Source organism: Ursus americanus, chromosome 25 (assembly GCF_024610735.1).
Source record: "Ursus americanus isolate L20-20 chromosome 25, mUrsAme1.1.p, whole genome shotgun sequence".
NCBI classification, from domain to species: domain Eukaryota; kingdom Metazoa; phylum Chordata; class Mammalia; order Carnivora; family Ursidae; genus Ursus; species Ursus americanus.
In genome coordinates this window covers 38,056,099-38,077,317 of record NC_142151.1, presented here as the reverse complement: position 1 = coordinate 38,077,317, position 21,219 = coordinate 38,056,099, and the positions used below count along the sequence as shown (strand labels likewise).

The following is a 21,219-nucleotide window of genomic DNA, read 5'->3' as shown; positions in this document are numbered from 1 at the left end:
ATTTTCTCTTTTATGTTACTCTTTTGTATATAAACATTTATTGAAGCCAAACTGCTTTTAAAAGAAAGTAGGGGGAGGCGGGGTATTGTGATATTGTTTAAACAAAAGTGGTTAACCTTGAATGCAGAGAATAACCAGAGAATATTCTGAATTATTTCATTGTCCCTAATTGGGATAGCAGCCATCATTAAATTGAGCAGTAACAAGAGCACAATCCAATAAATTGTTCGTTATAAATAATAAATATTGGTTAACAAAATCACTTAGGCTTTGAATTAAATTTTCTGTTTGAATCTTTTATTGGTATGATAAAAATTGGGTGTATTTTTTTTTTCGAAGTTATGCTTTTATTTATTTTTTTTAATGATTTTTTATTATGTTAGTCACCATACAGTACATCCACGGTTTCCGATGTAAGGCTCGATGATTCATTAGTTGTGTATAACACCCAGTGCACCATGCAATACGTGAAAAATTGGGTGTATTTTGACAAATAGAATCAGATTTCAGATTCACTGGAGATTTTTTTTCCACGGCCATTAGTTGTTAGGCTCGTTCCTCTCATTTTCCTTAGCCGCCTTCTGTTTTCTAAAGAGGAGCATGCAGTTTACTTTGGATTTCACAATTAGGATATACATGTCTGTATTTAGAGGCTTCTAACCAGCCAGGCCCTATACTAAGGCTTTTTTAAAATATTCTTTCATTTAAATTACTATGACAATGTTTATTTAATATTCAAGGCAAGGATTCTGAACTCTAATTTGTTGCTAAATACTTCAAGGGGTAGCCTGAAATTAAAATAATTAAAAAAAATTGATCCATAGTTTAAAATTTTACCAACGTTCACTTTTAGTAGGAAGGTAGAAATTAAAGTGAGATTTATAGTGGTTGGAAATCTACATAATAAGAAAACAGTGCAAAATGTGTTGAGAATCATCTTCGTAGCTTATGTGTCTTTCAGAAATTCAGCTGAGCTATCTGAGATTTGTATTCCAGGTTCATTGAAATATGATTCAGAATGGATCTTAAGAACAAAAAGGAAGTGTATATATATACTAACCATAGGTTCCATTATCCTGAATCTTTCTGCCCTGGGGAAGGCAAATTGTATAAAATACCTACAGATGAAAGCCCAGTTACTCGATCACTTGAAAGGCCTTATTACATGGCTTTTGTTTTAAATAACCACAGAACGAAAATTTTAGAGCTTGAAAAGATTAAAACCAACTTTGACTTTGGATATAGATATTTTAGGAGCATAAAAAATTTCAGGAGGGTATCTGAAATAAATACACTACTATATATATACTATATATACCTACGGTGGCCTTCATGGCCCATAACCTAATTTCCTGCCCTTGGGGACACTGGAACAAATTAAGCATGTCCACTATGACTATGTTTAATTTCTAAGAAACTCTTTCATGGTAGGCCTGTTGGTTTGTGAAATGATTGATGATGATGATGAAATAGAATATTGAACTAAACAGTAGTTAACACTTAAGAAAAGTTGAAATTTTTAACTAATTTAAAACATTAATATTAGAGCTGAGAATCTAAAACTAAACAAAGAAAACCTTTGAATTGATGAAATATGCACAGAGCAATACACTGAAGTTTAACAGCCACTCAAAAAGTTATTTTCCCAAATTTACCTACCTATATTTTACCTATATTATACCTATGCAGTCTTTAAACATATTGCCAGTTTTTACTTTGCCTCTAAGTTTAATCTTGATCTCTGAGTTTGCACATTTTATTTTATTTTTTTTTAAGATTTTATTTATTTGAGACAGAGAGAGCAAGTGCATGAGCAGAGAGGATGGAAGAGGGGCAGAAGGAGAGGGAGAAGCAGGCTCCCTACTGAGCAGGGAGCCTGATGACTTTGGCCTGGATCCCAGGACCCTGAGATCATGACCTGAGCTAAAGGCAGCCGCTTGACCAACTGAGCCACCCAGGCGCCCCCCTGAGTTTGCACATTTTAAAGTATATAATTAGAAAGGTGAAGGCTAGAGAAGGTCTGACACAGGGCTGTAGTAGGGACAGCTGATCCATAATTGTGATTCCCTATAGACAATAAGATACCACTTCCACACACACACAGGTTGAGAAAATAGGATTTATTTTTTGGCAGATTGCCAAGAAGTTAAAATTTTGGCCCTAAAAGGGTTAAAGTTTAAAGCCTTGGAAGCATTTTGTATTTGAAGTATTTAAGAGATTATTTTATTTAAAGGGACACACATATGTGATCAAGAGGTTCTGATATCCACTAGGGTTTTCTGTCTTTAAAGTAATATAAAATATTTCCCTTATCTTTTAAGTAACTTTTTAAATGTGATTAACTTTCCTGCTGTAAGCAGATTATCCTCCTTTAACTTATTTATCTCAGTCCTCCATTTCATATCAAATGCTGATAGCTTCAGTTTCAGAAAGTAAGGTTAAAGAAGTCAAATTTGGACAGCTGGCAAAGGTATGTTTTCTCTTCTGAGACTAGAAATGAAGAGGGTCTTACTATGATGAGTACAGTTCTTGAAGAAGTCAAACGACAGTGTTCAATGCAGACAGGTGAGGAATATATTTTTGAATTAATACATATCAAAAAATCAGAATGCGACTAGTTGACTTATATCTTGACTGCTGATGTGTTTTATGTACAGATGTTCTTTTATGCAGTGAGTAGAAATTTACACATTCTGGTGATTAGAATACTTTTCAAAGCTATATCGTCTGGATTTCTTCAGTTTTCCCTGGAATTTTGAGTTTTATTTATTCCTGAACTAAACTAAACCTCTCCGTTATGTAGTTCTCTATAAATAAGAATTTAAACATACTGTGGAGCAATACTATTAGTCCTTATCTTTAAAACTTTGTAAAGCATTGTTAAATACATCATTTCATTTAATTATTACAACTTGTGCAAGAGGTGATTCAGGACTGTCTATCATCATCCTTAAAGTAAGAGAGGTTGCTAGTTCTGGGTCCTCCAGAACTTTTATATTCCAAATCCCCTGTTGTTTTCACCTCACGGATTAATCCTTTGGTAAAACCTTTGGTAGAGCAAAGAATATTTCTACATTGTGAACCACTCATTATCTAAAGCATAAATGTAATAGAGTTTTATTTAATAATGTTACTAGTTAGATAAAGTGTATTTCTGTATAGCCTAGTTTTAAATGTTGGAATTTTAAAATGATTTGTGCAGGTAGTTTATGAAATTTACTCTTTTTCTAGGGAAAGAATTAACTATTAAATGTAAAAAGAAATTAAATTAAAAGTAATTCTTACCCAACTGTTGTATCTTCAAGAACAAGAAAGATTCCCTTTGAGTAGTTAGATAAAATGCTTTCTTGGTGTTAATTTTATCACTGACAGTCATTTGTCCTTCAGGAGTACATTCTTGAAAGCTGTTTCACTAATGTGGATTGACAAGGACTGTCTTGAAAGAACTGGTTAAGTGTGATAGGGAACATGTAGTCTGTCTGACTACAGGTGAGCACTTTTTTGGAGGTGTCCAGGCTAGGTATCTTAGAACCATCAACAAGAAAAATAGGTTCTTGTGAATAGAAACCCTCTAATGGTGTGCATTCCTAAATCCCTTATATTGCCTTTGAACTGTAGTTTTATATAATGTGCTCTATTTGTTAGTAGGAAAGATAGATGTTCTAGAGATTCCCATGAACAGACAAACCTACTTGTAAGTGTAGGTACTGAGATTTAGTCTTTAAGCACTTACCTTTAACACTTGCTTCTCTCTCTCTAGGAGGGGCTATCTATAGGCAGCCTTTGTGATTGAGGATAGAGCAGCAACAGGAAGCAAGAAATATTAGAAATCAAGAATCCTGAATTCCAAATAAGGAAGGTTTCCTGTTCTTACATTTAAATATGGGTTTGTCTGAGCTGGGAATTTACAACGCTTCAGAATACTAGGGTATGTTTTACTGAAATCATTAGGAAGATTTTTTTTTTCTATCAAAATTGCCTCCTTCACTGATACAACCTTAGTACAGAGCTTTCACAATAAAATTATGCTCTGTTTTTTAATACACATTGCATTGTAAAGCAGTGATCAAATTCTATTTTTAGCTTTATCAAGTTGAATGGTGATGTTGAACTACCTTGATTATGAAACTAAATTAGATACTTTACGAATTATTGAAATGAAAGTCATATTGGGTTAAATAGATAATTGAAGAGTATTTTTGATGTATATAAGGAATCAAAATGGTGAATAATTAAGGGGTATTTATTTTTGATGTATAAAAGGAAAACAAAATTTGGGATAATTTTCTTCAAAACTAAAATCACATTTTTAAGCACAATAAGTATGTTAGTTCAAAGTTTTCTAAATTAGTTTTAATGTGCATTTTTAAAACCACACAACTAAATCAGCTATATTAGTAACACAAACTATGAAAACCTAAGATTAAAATATCTGACATTTTCTGAATGGATACCTGTTGGATATAAGGGTGCAGTACCCATGGGAATGCCTTAAAATTAGGCCAATGCAAACCATTTTAAAACTCTGTTTGTAAAACTTTCCTAGTAAAGGTATTTGATTGTCACGTTAGGTGTAATTTTATGCATTAGTACCTGCTAATGATGGTGTCTTTGAACTTTGCCATGTGTACTTTGCTTACAGTATACATTAACAAAAAATTAATGATCCATTTAATTTTTAAAAAAATCTATTTTGATTTCTTTTTTATTCTTCTTTAGTCAATCTTAATTTATTGAAGTATGCTATGAAGACTTAACTCAGGATAACCCAATTTCTTTTCTCTTTCCCCTTTGAAATGTGTTGTTAAACTGTTCTAAGGTCAGAATTGGATATCATCCTTTCTAAGTAGCCATAGCAAAGATATTTTGTCTACTATGGGTAGCTTGTTTTCTGACCTGTGCTTTCCTTAACTGGGGAGGATAACTTGGTTTTCAGCATTTTTTCTGATGGCTGAACCTGAGCTAAAGAAAACTTATTAACTTATTTTCTAGTACTAACTAACTATACACAAATTGTTGATAACATATAACAGTGGTTTTCCGAACTATTTTTTGTTGTTTTCTTTTTGTTTTTGTAATAGCAGTGGGACCTTTCCTTCAAATGAAACCTTAAACAAATCTGTAGCAATTATTCTTGAGGAGGAGAGAACAGAACCAAAATCTTACTCAGAACCCTGTTATTTGAAACAGATCAAAATGGAATGGCTCAGGTTAAAACTGACAGTTTTAAAGGCAGGAATGCCATTTAGCTGGTGTCAGACGAGGAAATTTAATAAGGAAGAAAATACAGTTATGTAATTTCGGAGTTCTTGAAAGATTGATGCATCTAATATACAGTAGATTTCTTGAACAAGTGGCTTTATTTGTTAGATCTTAGTAAGTGTTACAAATAGAAATAGATATAATAAAATGAAATATTTTAATTTCCATATATGTCATGAACTTTGCAAATTCCAACAAAAAATCATTAAGAACTCCTGTCTTTCACATGCATGTATATACATCTTATTGTAGGTTGTCTTTTTGTTAATGAACTAATAAGCTTTTTTTGTTTTTGTTTGTGCAGTGAAGGTAGTTGATATTTAGAAGACTTTATGCAATGCTTAGTATATGCCATACACTCTTCTAAGATTAATTCCATTAATTCCCCAAAGAACCTTAGAGAGAAGTTCTGTTATCCTCATAGTCACAAGTGAGGTAACTGAGACACACAAAATCTGTAACTTGCTCAAGGTTACTTACCAGGGCAAGATATGAAAGTAGATAGTAAATTCAGAGCTTCCATACGTCTTTGTTAATAGTTTTTTAAAAAACATGGACAGAAACAAAGTTTTCATTTATCATTATTTTATCTTTTATTGAATGCTTATCTAAATTTACCTTTAAAATATAAATAAGTATATTCTGAAACTTTATAAGAACTTGGAAGTTTTAATTTTTTTAAATCAAATTTTTTTTTAATACTAGAGAGACAGGGAGGGAGGGGCAGAAGGAGAAGGAGAAGAGGGAGAGAGAAAATCTTAAGCAGGCTCGACACCCAGTGTGGAGCCTGACACAGGGCTTGACCCTACAGCCCTGAGATTATGACCTGAGTTGGGGACTTAACTGACTGAGCCACCCAGGCGCCCCGAAAAGTTTTACTTTTAAATATTATTTTGAATTATAAATTTATTAGTACAACTTCTATTTTAAGAAATTTCATATAGTAAATGCTAATATGGTAAATAGCAATCACATAGTTGAGTTTCTTGAACTAGAGTTGCTATTTGCAGTGCATTATTAAAAAAGATATGGACAGTTTTGTCACTACTTGTTGCAAAGCTTCTTAAGGTCAAGTTTTCTGTAAGGAGAGTAATAACATCCTAAATCCATAGTACTTAGGAAGTAAGCTGAGCTGGCTTCTACTAGTCTGAACCAATTTAATACGGTAAGGTCACATTTCCTAAATCAGATGTGCTAAAGCATTTTATCAAGGCCTACATAACAGGAAAAGAAAAATTACTTTTTAGAGTAGTAAAAAGTAACTCAATTTATATTTTGGCTGCTCTCAAAGTGATTCACAGGCTTTGTGAAAATGTATTCTATGATCAAAGGCTGCATATAGTCTGATCTACCTGTGCTTGTATAAGCATATCTTGGTATGTTCCAAAGTCCAAAAAGGCAAAAATGACAACATATTTCACCAGAGAATAAAAGATAATTTATCAGAATTCCATTACTATCCTGTGGTCTTTTAGACTGTTGCTATTACATTGTTAAAATCCTGTTTTACTTTTATAACCATAAGTAACTACTAATACCACCTTTTGGTATTTTTGTATGGTACAGAATCTTCCCTCCTACTCTAATGGGCAAAATATTCCATTTTAAGTTATTTAAATAATATAAACTTATTCCTTTACAAATATTTAAATACTGTAATCATAGAAACTCCTATAGTTGATGCACATTTATTTTGAAAGTATAGGAAATAATTTTATCAAAGTAAAGCTCATTTAGAATCACAGAGTGATCAAAAGACAATTTTCCTTAATCTATAAAGAATGCCTACAATTCAATTTTAAAAAGACCAGCAACCTGATAAGTTAAGCAAAGGGCATGAATAAACAATTTAAAGAAAAGGAACTTTGAAAAGCTCTTAAAAATATGAAAATATGCCCAATCTTACTTATATAAAAGGAAATGTAAATTAAAACTCTTAGGCATACCATGCTATTAATTGAGAATGGGACCACTCAGAAATAGTAATAAAAACCAATTTAAGATACATAATTAAGAGAAAAAATTCAGTTCAGCATATGAATTAATTATACTACATATGTGAAAGCTACACCGTATATACATATATGTGTTGGATATCCCCTCAAGGATATATAGGAAACTACTTCTGGAGAAGTTATTGCTGATGTATCTTTATTCAAAATAATTGATTTGGAGAGAAATATTAAGTCATAGAATATTAAGATCTGTACTAGACCTGTCCAAGCCATTCCTTCTACAGCTGATTTAATGTTGCCTGAGTGCTTTAGGTCACAGAGCTGTTGATTTCAGGGTAGTTCTCCTTTCAGTGTACCAGTAGTTCTCATCTGGGCAAGGAGGTCTTAATGGTATCTTGATATCTTGATAATAGAGATTTTTATCTCGTTGATGGTAGTGCAGTTATCTAGCATACAGTAGGTGCTCCGTAAATGTTTGAATGAATTGAACAAATTTAAGATATTTATTACTCTTGACATGGTACAGGTGGATAGAAATTATTTTTCTATTTCCTTTTCCAGGGAAAACTTATTATAACTGCATTTGTTATAGTTTAATTTTTATGTATTCTAAAGAAACATTTGTAAAGTTATAATTTGCTAATCATTTTTCAGATACTGGCTTCATGTCCTGTTGACCGAAAACCATTTCAAGCAGTGTTTAAGTTGAGTGCATTGGAAGGTTGTGTTAAGGTAAGGCTTATGTTTTACTTTGCAACGTGAACTGTATAAAATTAGTTGAGATGATTTTCCCTTAATAGATTTCCAGTTTGAGTATATTTATGATTTGTTCAACTTTAGGTTTAATATGTGATTATTATTTCACATGGCAAGCCCAGACTTTTCTACAAGGCTACAGAAATTTTGAACCTTTTTTTTTTCTTTGCCCTCTTAAGGAAGACATTCCATGGTAGTCACCTTACGATTTTCCACAAAATATTACTTCTGATGCTCTGAAAGAAGTTTCACATTTAGTCTTAAATTGCAGGAGGTTAAAATTTTTAGAATGTTTCTAGTGTGAGGACTTTTATGTGTCAGAAACATTTACTAATTAATTGGATAGTGCTTTGAATACATTTTTCCAGTGAAAAGGGGTTTGAAATGGAATATTAGATTCAAAGACCAGCCCCACAAAAACTTTAAGTTTGAAATACCTGAATATTATTTTCCATGAAAAGCATTATTATGTTTGGAAGATTAAGCCAATAAAACTAAATATGAAATGGTATCTTTGTTTTTAAATGCTGGTGCTTGAAGGAAAGTGAGCAGTTAGAGAAGGATATGGGGATTTGTAGAGATCTTGAGAGAGACTTCTCATAGTTTCAGGGTTGGCATGGGCAGATGACTTTATTCTTTTATTAAGTACAATTTTATTGTAATACTTAATCCTAATCACTTTCATGAGATGCACATTTAAATACATATCTCATTGATGTTATTTATGATTATGAACCATGATTATGATTTGTATTTAGATTTATTTTTGGCTTACAAATAAAAGAAGAAAAAAGAAATAACATATTCCTGAGTTAATGAATAAAAGGTGAAAAGACAAAAGGAGAATAAGTAGTTATATAAGATGTATGAGAAAAAGATTTGAGATGCCATTTACAAGTCATGAATGACTTACTGTAGTAACTGGCTGGCTTAGTTGGTAGAACATGCAACTCTTGATCTCAGGGTAATGAGTTTGAGCCCCCATTGCAGGTAGAATTTACTTAAAAAAAAAAGAGTTCTTACTATATACATACCTGATACCATTGATGGGGGCGGTGGGGGGTTACTGTTTCCAAGTAGCATGATAAGTCCATAACAGTTTGGCTGCTGTCTTTGTGAATAGGAAGGGGTATGAAAGTGACATACAACTATTTAAGCATAAGATGTTCTCAGTGTAGGTATTTATAATTTGTTTTGATATATTTTTACCAGATGTGAGGAACAAATGAGACTACAATTCAAGTAACATGACATGTAAAACATGATTTTGCTTGTTGTAATTATGTAATTGTACATCTATATAAATTAGTACGTCTTGGAGAAAAGATGTAACATTATATAAATGTGTAATATTATGATCAAAATTAAAGCATGGCTTCTCTGAAAGATTGTTTATTTTTCCAGACTATATATATTATGTTGCTGAAGATGTATTGGCATGAACTAGCTTCCAAAGATATTTTCCTCTAAAACTTCGTTGCTTTATGTGAAATACTGTTTTGTTGCTTGGAGTAACAATTTACATTTTCTTTAATATGGTTTGTGTTTTACTTAAATTAAAAGTCTGGTGCAGGGGTGCCTGGGTGGTGCAGTTGGTTGAGTGTCCCACTCTTGGTTTCCGCTTGGGTTGTGATCTCGGGGTTGTGAGATTGGGCCCCACTTTGGGTACCATGCTGAGCATGGAGTCTGCTTCTCTCTCTCTCCCTCTGCCCCTCCCTCCCTCAAATAAATAAATAAATCTTTTTTTTTAAAGTTTGATGCAGTATTAACCTAATTTAGTCAGACTTAACAAGTGTTTCTTATTATGTGATATTAACTACATGCTCTTAATATTTTCCTTTGACCTTTACTTCTGAATCTTCATTTTATTATCTTTATCCCTTTCCAACTAAATTTGAATGAGACATCTGTACTTGTTTACTCCCTTTTCATAATTGCTTTTCAACTCACATTGAACATTTACCTCTGTAAAAGTGTCCTCACTGAGGTTTGGAATAATTTTTTATTTTCTGCATGTGGTGCTCTTGACTACTCTTTATTTTCTTTGGCTTATAGGATATCGTTTTATGAATGTTTGTGTGTATGTTCATTTGTTTTACTTTTCTGACCTTTCACAGTCTTTACCATCTCTCTGCCTTCCTTGACTTTTAAAAAATCATTTCTTACATTTTAAAATTCCTTTCCATTTTCTGGGGATACTTTCTCTCTAAATCTTCTTGAGTACTCCAGTAGCTTTAAGCTCTTACCTGTATTTGTATGGCTTCTAAAACTATCACTAGCCCAGATCTTTTTCTTCAGAACCAGATTTATGTTTTCATGTGCTTGTTGGATATCTCCATGTAGAATGTAAACATTAACAGATCCAGAACTCATCTGGGAGTTTTCCATTTTTTCTTTCTCTCTTATCTTTGCCTAGTCCTTCTGAGCAATGTCTTAAATTTGTTTCCTCTTCATTCTTCTTTTGTCACTTCTTTGTAGGCCTTCATGCTGTCATCTAGACTGGCTCTACCAATAGAAATATACTACAAGCCACTATAATTTAAAATTTTTACTTTTAGTAGTCATATTGAAAGAGTAAAAAGAAAACTATTAAAATAAATTTTTATAATTAATCCAACATAATGTATTATGTCAACATATAGTATTTTTAAAGAATTATTGAGAGGTTTTACCTTGTTGTTGTTCTGTATCTTTGAAATCCAGTGTTTATTTTACAAATAGAGTACATCTCAATTCAGATAAGCCACATTTCAGTGCTCAGTAGCCACATATGGCTAGTGACTTGTCTCTCACAGTGTAGATCTACACAGCTCTAAGAGCTTTCTTCTGGTTTGCCAGCCTTTATAGTCTCTCCTTAACTGGTTCATTCTCCACATCACTGGCAAAGTTTATCCTGAAAAACAAATTTGGTCATTTCATTCACTTGCTTTATTTTATTTTTATTTTTTTAAAGATTTTATTTATTTATTTGACAGAAAGAGACGGTGAGAGAAGGAACACAAGCAAGGGGAGTGTGAGAGGGAGAAACAGGCTTCCCGCCAAGCAGGGAGCCCAATGCGGGGCTCGATCCCAGGACCCTGGGAACATGACCTGAGCCGAAGGCAGACGCTTAATGGCTGAGCCACCCAGGCGCCCCCATTCGCTTGCTTTAATACCTCCATTTATTCGCTGGTTCCCATGGAATTATTTTTTTACTTGAAGCCCTTTACAGTCTGGTCCTAATATATTATATCAACTTCATATCCTGCTAATATTTTCTTTCCTATCTGCATTGGCTTCTCATTGGTCTTGTAACTGTGTTCTTTTTTCCATTCAGAATATTTTTTTCTTCGACAAATTCCTACTCTTTAAGACCCACTCATTAAAGTCTTCTCTGTTATCCTCAGATAGAGTTAATTTCTCAGTCCTACATGTATACAGAGATCTGTGCTCATGAGCACTTTCTGTTTACATGCCTCTCACTATTTTGTTCCCCTGGAGTTTAGCACACTTGCCAGTCTTATGGTTTAGCATGCTTGAATGAAAAAGCTTATGTATTTGGGCTGCTCTTTCATTCAGAAAATTTTGTTTCTTTAATTTTTTTATCCTTTCAAAGGAGAATTGATAGGTTGTCATTTGTGATGCTGGATTATCACTCTAAATAAGGGATTTTGCTTTTCTTCTAGGTTCAAGTAAAAAGACAGTTGAGAGAAACAAAAGACAAGAAAACTGAAAGCTCTTTTAAGAAGCAGCTCTTCTGTTGTGAAAATTCTAAAAGCTGTATGAGGTTAGTGATGAAATTTTTAAGTGGGGTCCAAAGGTTTAAAACCAGATGATAGCTAATAAAAAAAAAAAGTACTCCTCTTTGTTTTTTTTTTAATGATGTGGGGTTTAAATGTATTTAATTACTTCTTTTAAAGCACACACTTGATAAGAAAGGACCAGTTGAAATCTGAGAATAGAATTTGAACTGTATTTTTGATGAATTTTTTTTCTGTAATCTGTTTAGGTGTATATTTTTGTAAAATAAAAATGTTATATCAGTGTAAATAAAAGTTTACTCATTTCTCTATATGACAAACCAGTAATGAGTAAGTACTGGTGCACTGACCACATTTTGAGTAGCACTGCTCTAGTATTTATGGACAAAAAATAGAAAGTAATGATAGAGCACAACATTCTTCATGAGACAGTTCTAATTGAAATTGCTTATTATCTTTATAATTTTCTTTTTTTGTATTGTAGCAGGCACTTGGTAACTACCATAGCAACCATTTATGTTTTAACATGTTTGGATTTGTTTCTTTAATTACTGTTGTTAAAATGTAATTGCCTAGAAATACAGTGCTTGGTACTTGAGTTTAATAGGTATTTAACATATTTTCTGACCTAAATTGAGTTAATAGTGTACTGGAAATTAATTTATTATTAATAGTTAAATTATTCTAATACATTTAAAGTTAAGCCCATTTTGATCTGACATATATTCAGAGCTGTCCAAAAATTATATTCTTAAGACAGTATATATTGTCAAATTCCTAATTAAACCTATGATTCATTAGTACATTTAATCAGAATACTAATTTCTTTTTTTTCTTTGAAAAATTCATTCATTTATTTTAGTAGGGGGGGCGGTAGAGGGAGAGAGAGTCTAAGCAGACTCCGTCCTGAGCATGCAGCCTCACTCAGGGCTCAGTCTCACAACCCTGAGATCACGACCCAAGCTGAAACCAAGAGTTGGACACTAAACAGACTGTATCACCCAGGCACCCCCAGAATACTAATTTCTTAACAGAGTAGATTTATTTAGTTACTCAAACAGTTGACAGTAGTTCTTAAGGTTTATTAAGTCATGCCACAGTTTATAACACTGCAGCCCTTTAAATCTTTTTGGAAGTTATGGACTTCTTTGACAATCTGAAGAAGGCTATAGACACCTTCTACCAGAAAAACAGGTCATAAAACATACTTACAGACAAAACTTTGTGTGTGATTTTAAGGTATTCATGGAACACCCATTCAAAGAGCACAGCCATAAACTCAAGTTAGTAACTGCATTAGAGCAAATTTTATTTACATTTTCTTGTAACTGTCAGTTTTGATTCTTGCATTTATGTTTACATAGAAGATAGCACACTTTTCCCAGCACGCTGAAGAACTTCTGCTAGCTTCATTCTTGATACATCTCCTGTCACTAGCTATGACTGCGTCATGGATATACATTTTTATGCTTTCTCTGAATTACCACAGTTCTCTGGCCCTTACTGAGAGTGCAGTGGTCATCACTGTATGTCCTATAACAGGGTCATACAGTGGGTCTAACACAGCTGAGATAGTCCATAGGCTTAACTGCTTTTTCTCAGGGATTTGGTGGTAGCGGGATGGTTTAGAGAAATAAGATGCAAAACAATAATTTGCTTTTTCCTACCAAGTTGGCCCCTTCGTGATTTCTCCCAAGGTGGAAAATCCGGCAGCTATTGAATATTTGTAATATATTCTTTTTTGGAGTCTTTGGATGTTTTTAGCATTCCTTTCATTCAGTCTCACATTCACTGCATATAACCTAGTGTCTACAGCACTTAGATATCCATGCAGTGTTGCCTCTCCTAAAGCAGTACAAAAACCCTGACACCCCTTCCTTTCTGATACTTTCTATCAGTTCCAGGGAAAGGGATTGTGCTTTTTTCCCCCCTTGGTAGTGAATCTCCCTTGGAGTGGAGAGTGGCAACTGAATGGCAGGTCATGTTTTCTTTGCTAGAATTTAAAACTCAGTGCCTAATCCATTTCATTTTGCTTGGTAGTGAATTGAAAAATAAATGAGCAGAACAACAATTTTCTCTTAGTTATTTCACCTCTTTATTAATGTTTACAGAAAAAAGGTCATAAAAGAAGATCTGTTAAATGCAAAACTTAATGACTTGAAGATGACACATAGTAAGTGACTTTTTTTACTTGTGTTTTCTACCTTTTTTTGTTTCTTACATCAATGCTTGTGTTAAAGTTCTTATTATAGTTACATTTTCGTTTGGAAAATAGTCATACACAGAATTCTGCTGAGCTCTGTACGTTGTGTTCAGTCCTATATAAACTGTTTTCATGGCGTCATTTATGCTGTCCCTCCCCCCCTTTTAATGCTCAGCTTGGAGGGAGGGAAGATTGAGTGTGAGTGCGTGTGCGCACATGCGTGTGTTTGTGTGTATGTTAGAAAAGAAAAAGGAGAAACGAGTGTTTTCTAATTACTTGGTGGTTAGCAGCGTGCATGTGGTCTCACTCTACTCATTAGTGCAGAAGTCCTTAGGGAAGATGAGGTAAAATACCTGTGGGCCAGAAACTGTAAGCAGTAGCCTTATAGGAACTGAGAGAGGTCTGTGGCATTAGGAAGTTAATTCACAGTTCCCCGAAGAAGTTGTGGTTTGGCCTGTAGCCACACTTCTAACTTGAAACTTTGTTTGGAAATGAAGCACCTCTTACATATTTATCTAATGAGCAGTTAAATATTCCTGTCTTTTGTTCTTGTCTAGTGCATGGTTCACCATGCTTTGTGACTCCTCCTCAGGGCTCAGGCTGTTTATTCTGTTCCAAAGAACAACTTACCATAAGCTGTTTGTAAGCAAGGGGGTGAACATTTATTTTCCAGGTTAGGTTACAGTGTATTTCTGTTTATAGATACAAAGAATTAATGAATTCATTGTTGTTAAAAGTAAATGATAATCAACTTCATTCTTTATAGATTATGAGGTTTGGATGTTGTTACTTTTTCTGATTGGAATTAACATGATCTCTCAGGTTCATAGATCCCCAGATTTATGGCCTTTGAATTTACTATTTACATGAAATTGCAGTATAAGGACTTCTGTGGTCATATAGCATTTTTCTTTTGTTAAAAACTTGAGATATCAAAACTTTGTTTTTCTGTCATTGCTATAGATTAGCACCCTTTTTTATGGATAGCCTTTGTTCAGTAACTCTAGGATCTGATATAAAATTTACTGCTGAGGAAGATTAAACACTGTTATAGATTTTCTTTAAATAATTTGGCATGCTCTCACTATATTAATCTTAATTTTAAGACTACTGTAATTTCCTTTAGTATATATCTTCTGCGTGGCCTTATTTTTAGAGAGAGAAAACTGTTCCTGCCAGAAGGTTAGAACTGTCCAAGCGCTGTAACATAGTGCTTATGTCTACTTAAGTTAAGATCCCTGAATTATTTTTTTGGTTTAGGATAGAAATACTCATTTTGCTTTATGAGTGGATACTACAGAAGTACTAACTAATACCTAGGTAATTATGAGCAAATGTGTTTACAAGTCTGGATTGATTTGAGGGTACTTGGTGATTTTCCTTTTAGTTTTTTCTATGATGTTGCTTTTTACTTGGGGAGTTCAGTACATCCAACATGGCCAGTTTTACTTCCTGCATTGAAATAAATTATGTACCTGATGACATAGTTAGCTTGTATTTAGGTATTGTATTTAATGAAAATTATTCAAGTTTAAGTTCTAATTCCATACACAGCATGTACTCAGTGTGAGATGTTCATACTAGTAGAGCCAAAGAGAATTGAGATCAACTCACCCCATTCAACAAACCATACTAAGCACAGTTCTAAACTCTTAGGATTATAGTAGTGTACAAAAGAGACAAAGTACTTGCTAACAGAGTATCTTCTGTGGACAATAAAAAGATAAATGTATAATATGACATGTAGTGATAAGTGCTTTAAAGAAGAATAGAACAAGGTAAAGTGATAAAGGGTGATGACATTGGGGAGGTAATATATAAGGGGTCAGGAAAATCCTCTTGGATAAGTTTATAGGTGAATAGGAACCCAAAAGAATTAAGGGATGAAGCCATAAAGATATCTCAGGGAAGAATGTTCTAGGTGAGACAACAGCAAGTGCAGAAGCCCTGAGACAAGCGGAACCTTGGCATGTTCAAGGAATAGCACGGAGGTCAATATGACTAGAATGATTGAGTTAGATAGAGGAGGAAGAGTAAGACATTGGTGGGCAGGGCCTTTAGGGCCTGTGTGAGATGAGAAGCATTTTCTGGGGTAACATGCTCTGACATATTATTAAAGGATAACTCTGCCTGTTAAGGGGGGAATAGATTATAGGAGGACAGAGAGACTAATTAGGTGGCCATTTTCTAGGCCAAAGATCATGGTAGATTGGGCCAAGAAGGTATTAGTGGAAGTAGTGAGAAGTGGTTCAATTCTGAACATACTGTATTTCAAAGGTGAAGTTAACAGGATTTGGTGATGGGTTGGATGTTGGGTGTGCAGTTGATTCTAAGGTCTTGGCCTGATGAATTGTTAAAATGGAGTTGCTGATCAGTGAAATGGTAAAGGCTGGTAGAATGCTTAGGAGGGTATAATCAAGAATTCTGTTGAACATGTAAGATGCCTACTCTACAATCAAGTAGAGGTGCTCTGAAGAAATACAGATGTTTGCATGTCATATGCAGATAAGATCTGTTTATCTTCCGGCCATCTTACAGATGGTCCCCAATTTATGATGGTTAGATTTAGGATTTCTGACTTTTAGTGGTATGAAAGTGATACACATTCAGTAGAAAGTGCCCTTTGAATTTTGATCTTTTCCGAGGCTAGTGATACATAGCACAGTACTCTTTAGTGATACTGAGCAGCTCCCAGTCAGCCATGCAATCACAAGGGTAAAAAAAAACTAATATACTTAAAACCACTCTGTACCCATATAACCATGCTGTTTTTCACTGTCAGTACAGTATTCAGTAAATTACATGAGATATTCAGCACTTTATTATAAAACAGGTTTTGTGTTAGATGATTTTGCCCAACTATAGGCTAATGGAAATGTTCTGAGTGTGTTAGAAGTAGGCCTAGGCTAAGCTGTGATATTCAGTAGGTTAGGTGTATTAAATGTGTTTTAAGGTATCTTCAACTTACAGTGTGTTTATTGGGATGTGACCCCATCGTAAGTCAAGGAAGGTACGTAATTAGAAAAAGTTGGAGTCTACATGTAGGGAAGTTTTACAAATACCTCACCTATTTATTATACCTGCATATTAATTTTTATTTATGATTTTATTTAAAAACAAAATAAAATAATGCCTAGATTAGTTACTAGTTCCCTAGGGCTGCTATAACAAATTAACCACAAACTTGGTGGCTTAAACCAACAGGAATTGGTTTTCTCACCATTCTGGAGGTTAGAATTCTGACGTCAAGGTGTTGGTAGACCCATACTCCTTCTGAAGGTTCTAGGAAAGAATCCTTCCTTGTCTCTTCCTAACTTTTGGTGGCTCCTGGCAATCCTTGGCATTCTTCTGCATCACTGGAGTCTCTGTCTCTGTCTTCATATGCCTTTCCTCTGTGTCTCCCTCTATATCATTTTCTGTCTCTGGTAAGGACACTCTCATTGAATTTAGTTAGTGGCCACCCTAATCCGGTATGGTCTCTCATCAGTCTTACCTTACTTGCATCTACCAAAATCCTGTTTCTCTCTCTTTTTTTTTAAAGATTCTGTTTACTCATCTGAAGCAGAGAGAGAGAGAGAGAGCGCAAGCAGGGAGGAGGATCAGAGGGACAGGGAGAAGCAGACTCCCCGCTGAGCAGGGAACCCAGTGCGGGGCTCGATCCCAGGATCCTGAGATCATGACCTGAGCCGAAGGCAGAGGCTTAACCAACTGAGCCACCCAGGTGCCCCAAGATCATATTTCTAAATGTCATAATATTCTGAGTTCCAGGTGGACATGAATTTGGGGGGATTCTTTCCACTACAGGGTCACTAAAGAGCTGTTTTAGTATTTATAAAATAAAATTTCTAAGTGATACGAAAATGATGTACACCAACCCTGGTGCCTAGATTGTGTTCTCCAAATACCATTTCCCAATAAAAGAACCAGGGCACCTTGAAATAAATGACTGACTGATTCCAGGTTGGAGATAATAAATAAGATGTGCCTAGAACATTTTTCTAAAAGCAGGAAGTCTTTAAACACTACTTGCATCATAACAAAAAGTCTTAGGAATCAATTTGATTGGGCTTCCTCTAGCCAAAAATGGGACAATTTGAGCATCAAGAAGAGTAGTAACTACAGTTATTGAGACCTATCAGATATGTTGAAGTCCAGGAGTTCATCATGCTACCTTATAAGTAAACAAACCAACTAATTGGTCTGTTTAGGAGGATGCTAGGAGGTTAACTTATTTTGAAAACTGGTATTTGAAAGATAGTATCAAAGCATCCTTCATGCCTTCCCTAGGTAAACTATATATCAGGATAATTGAACAGGTAATAAAGGAAAGTTAATTTTTAAAAAAAAATATTTCAGCAAATAATTTTAGATGGAATTACAGATTTTGAATACCAGCATTTTGTAAACTCTAATGAATAAATGGATCCTAGACAGTGATCATCAGTGGCTGTTAGCATCGCAGAAGGAGAGAAGAGCAAATATTCAACACCTACTTATGGAAGTAAATAGCAAATATACAGTAGTAAAAACAAAACAAAAAAACCCTGCATCTGATTAAAAATCTGACTACTGATTTACAGGATATATAGAAACATAGAAGCATATTAAGCAACTACAAGGGGGTACAATCAGCAAAATTTAGACACAGATAAATGACCTGGTTTCTTCAGTCTGAAAATTCCAAGGAGTTTAAAAGGGATGGAGGGGAACCCATGGATTGAAGAGACAAACATTAAAGCAATCACAATATTTGGATCCTTATTCTAACATGTCATTAAAAGAAAGTAAGCAAATATAACTTGGGGTGTCTGGGTGGCTCAGTTGGTTAAACGTCTGCCTTCAGCTTGGGTCATGAAATGGGGTCCTGGGATTGAGCCCCACATCGGGCTCTTGGGGAGCCTGTTTCTCCCTCTCCCTCTGCCTGCTGTTTTCGCCTGCTTGTGCATGCACTTGTTCTCTCTCTGTCAAATAAACAAATAAAATCTTGAAAAAAACAAATACAACTATGGACAATTGGGAAAAATTGAACATTGGGTATTTGATATTAAGGAGTTATGGGGTTTTTTTATTTGTGAGAATGGTATTAAGGGTATTTTTTTTCCCCAAAGGGCACTTGTCTTTTTGGAGTTACATACTGAAATATTTATGTATTAAATGGTACGATGTCCAGAATTATTTCCAAATGATCTTGAGAAGGTTGTAGATAAATTAATACTGGACATGAATTAATAATTTTGGAGATTGGGATATGGGTATATGGGGATTTCATTATGCTATTCTGTCTACTTTTGTATCGTTTGGCATTTTCTGTAATTAAAAAGAAATGTACTGTGAGAATTTAATTGACCGTTTTCCCCCTTCCCCCATAGTGGTACATAAAGTAATTCAAGACCTTATAGTTAACTTCATCAAAATATAGTATATTGTCTTGGGTGTATGGGTTTTTTTCTGTAAAATTCTAAATTTCTTGTGGGTATTTTCTAAATGGCATTTTCCAGGGTATCATGCAAAGTGGTAGTGACTGTTAAGTACTTACTATTTGATTGTCCTTGGCTGCAACAACCTGATAACAAAAGATAATTGATCTATGTAACAAATAGGAAACAGAGACTCAGGAAACTTAAGTAATAAAAACATGCACAAGAACAATACCACCAATTTCAGGGAAGTATTTTCCTTTAATGAAGGAAGGAGACAGATTAATGTTAAGTAAAAATGGCTAAATTTTAACAGTCAAATCTGCTCTGTAGGTGTCTTTTTTGTACTTTATGGGATGTTCAAAATCATTCATAATTGTAAACTTTAAGACAGTTTTATTTTTATTTTTTTAAAGATTTTATTTATTTATTTGACAGAGAGAGAGAGACAGCCAGTGAGAGAGGGATGACAAGCAGGGGGAGTGGGATAGGAAGAAGCAGGCTCCCAGTGGACGAGCCCGATGCGGGGCTCGATCCTAGGACTCTGGGATCAGGCCCTGAGCCGAAGGCAGACACTTAACGACTGAGCCACCCAGGCACCCCTTTAAGACAGTTTTAAAAGGCTCGGTGTCTTGGCCAAGATCACACACCTAACAGTTGGAGCAGCCAGATTTGATCAGTCTTCTGACTCCATATACGGTGTCTCTTCCCACCGCACAGTAATACTAAAGCATGATATTAGTAATGTTAGCCATCTTAAGCCTTTCACTTTATGGTTGTCTGCAGCCTTTATCACTCACCTTATTATCTTATTTTGTTGGCTCTTGTTTGGATGTACCTTTGAGCTAAAAAATAATTAATATAAAATTAACTCATTTTGATAGCAACTTGTCTGTTCCCTACTTAATAGATCAATTAACCTTGATTATTTTGCCTTACCTTTCAGAAATGTGTTATCAGTCTTCTTTTTCAGACTAAAGTTCATAAACAACAACTACAGGAATAGGACCTTTAAGAATTTTTACCTTTAATTTTCACTTTCCTCCCTCTTACACTGCTGGTGGGAATGCAAGCTGGTATAGCCACTCTGGAAAACAGTATGGAGCTTCCTCAAAAAGTTAAAAATAGAGCTACCCTACGACCCAGCAATTGCACTACTAGGTATTTACCCCAAAAGATACAAATGTAGTGATCCAGAGGGGCACCTGCACCGCAATGCTTATAGCAGCTGTGTCCACAATAGCCAAACTGTAGAAAGAGCCCAGATGTCCATTGACAGATGCATGGATAAAAAAGATGTGGTATACATATACAATGGAATATTACTCAGCCATCAAAAAAATGAAATCTTGCCATTTGCAGCAGGGGAGAGGGAAGGAGGGATGGGAGGATAGGGTAACTGGGTGACGGACATTAAGGTGGGCATGTGATGTAATGAGCACTGGGTGTTACATACAACTAATGAATCACTGACCTCTGCAGTAATATACTGTGTGTTAATTCATTGAATTTAAAAAGAAAAGGAAAGTGACTCAGCAGCCCCTTCCTTCATTCAGTGTGAGGCAGTGACAGAGCTACTAGCATCTAATGGTGCTCCTGGTCTGACCACTGCCCTTTGCTGGAAACATTCCTTCTGATGTGTGTTTTCATTGGTTCTGCTACATTACAATGGTTCTCTTTTTTTAAGAAAAGCTTTTTTTTCATGTTCCGTATGAAATTTCTTAGATAACTACTTACGAACAAACTGCCTCATTAGAAGACACTAAAAGAACCTTATAAATGTCACTTTTAATTGTCTCAAAGTTTAGGGCAGAAATGAACCTTTATACAAGAGAAAAGCAACCTTGGACCCTTAAATGTAGGCATTTGATGACTAAGCAAAGAAC

At 34.6% G+C, this 21,219-nt stretch overlaps 1 protein-coding gene across 8 annotated transcripts in view; it reads left to right on the top strand.

The window, feature by feature from the left end:
* Positions 1 to 21,219, top strand: part of SCAF11 (SR-related CTD associated factor 11) — a 68,157-nt gene that overhangs the window by 28,332 nt on the left and 18,606 nt on the right. For 6 of the 8 annotated variants that reach the window (XM_087855793.1, XM_045801222.2, XM_045801224.2 and 3 more), the window contains 3 exons: positions 7,872 to 7,949; positions 11,639 to 11,739; positions 13,825 to 13,886. In XM_087855793.1, the coding sequence (XP_087711919.1) occupies positions 7,872 to 7,949; positions 11,639 to 11,739; positions 13,825 to 13,886 (241 nt within the window). Of the gene's footprint in view, positions 1 to 3,760; positions 3,929 to 7,871; positions 7,950 to 11,638; positions 11,740 to 13,824; positions 13,887 to 17,513; positions 17,638 to 21,219 lie in introns of those variants that run through there. The other 2 variants (XM_045801225.2, XM_087855795.1) reach the window with 2 other exon arrangements.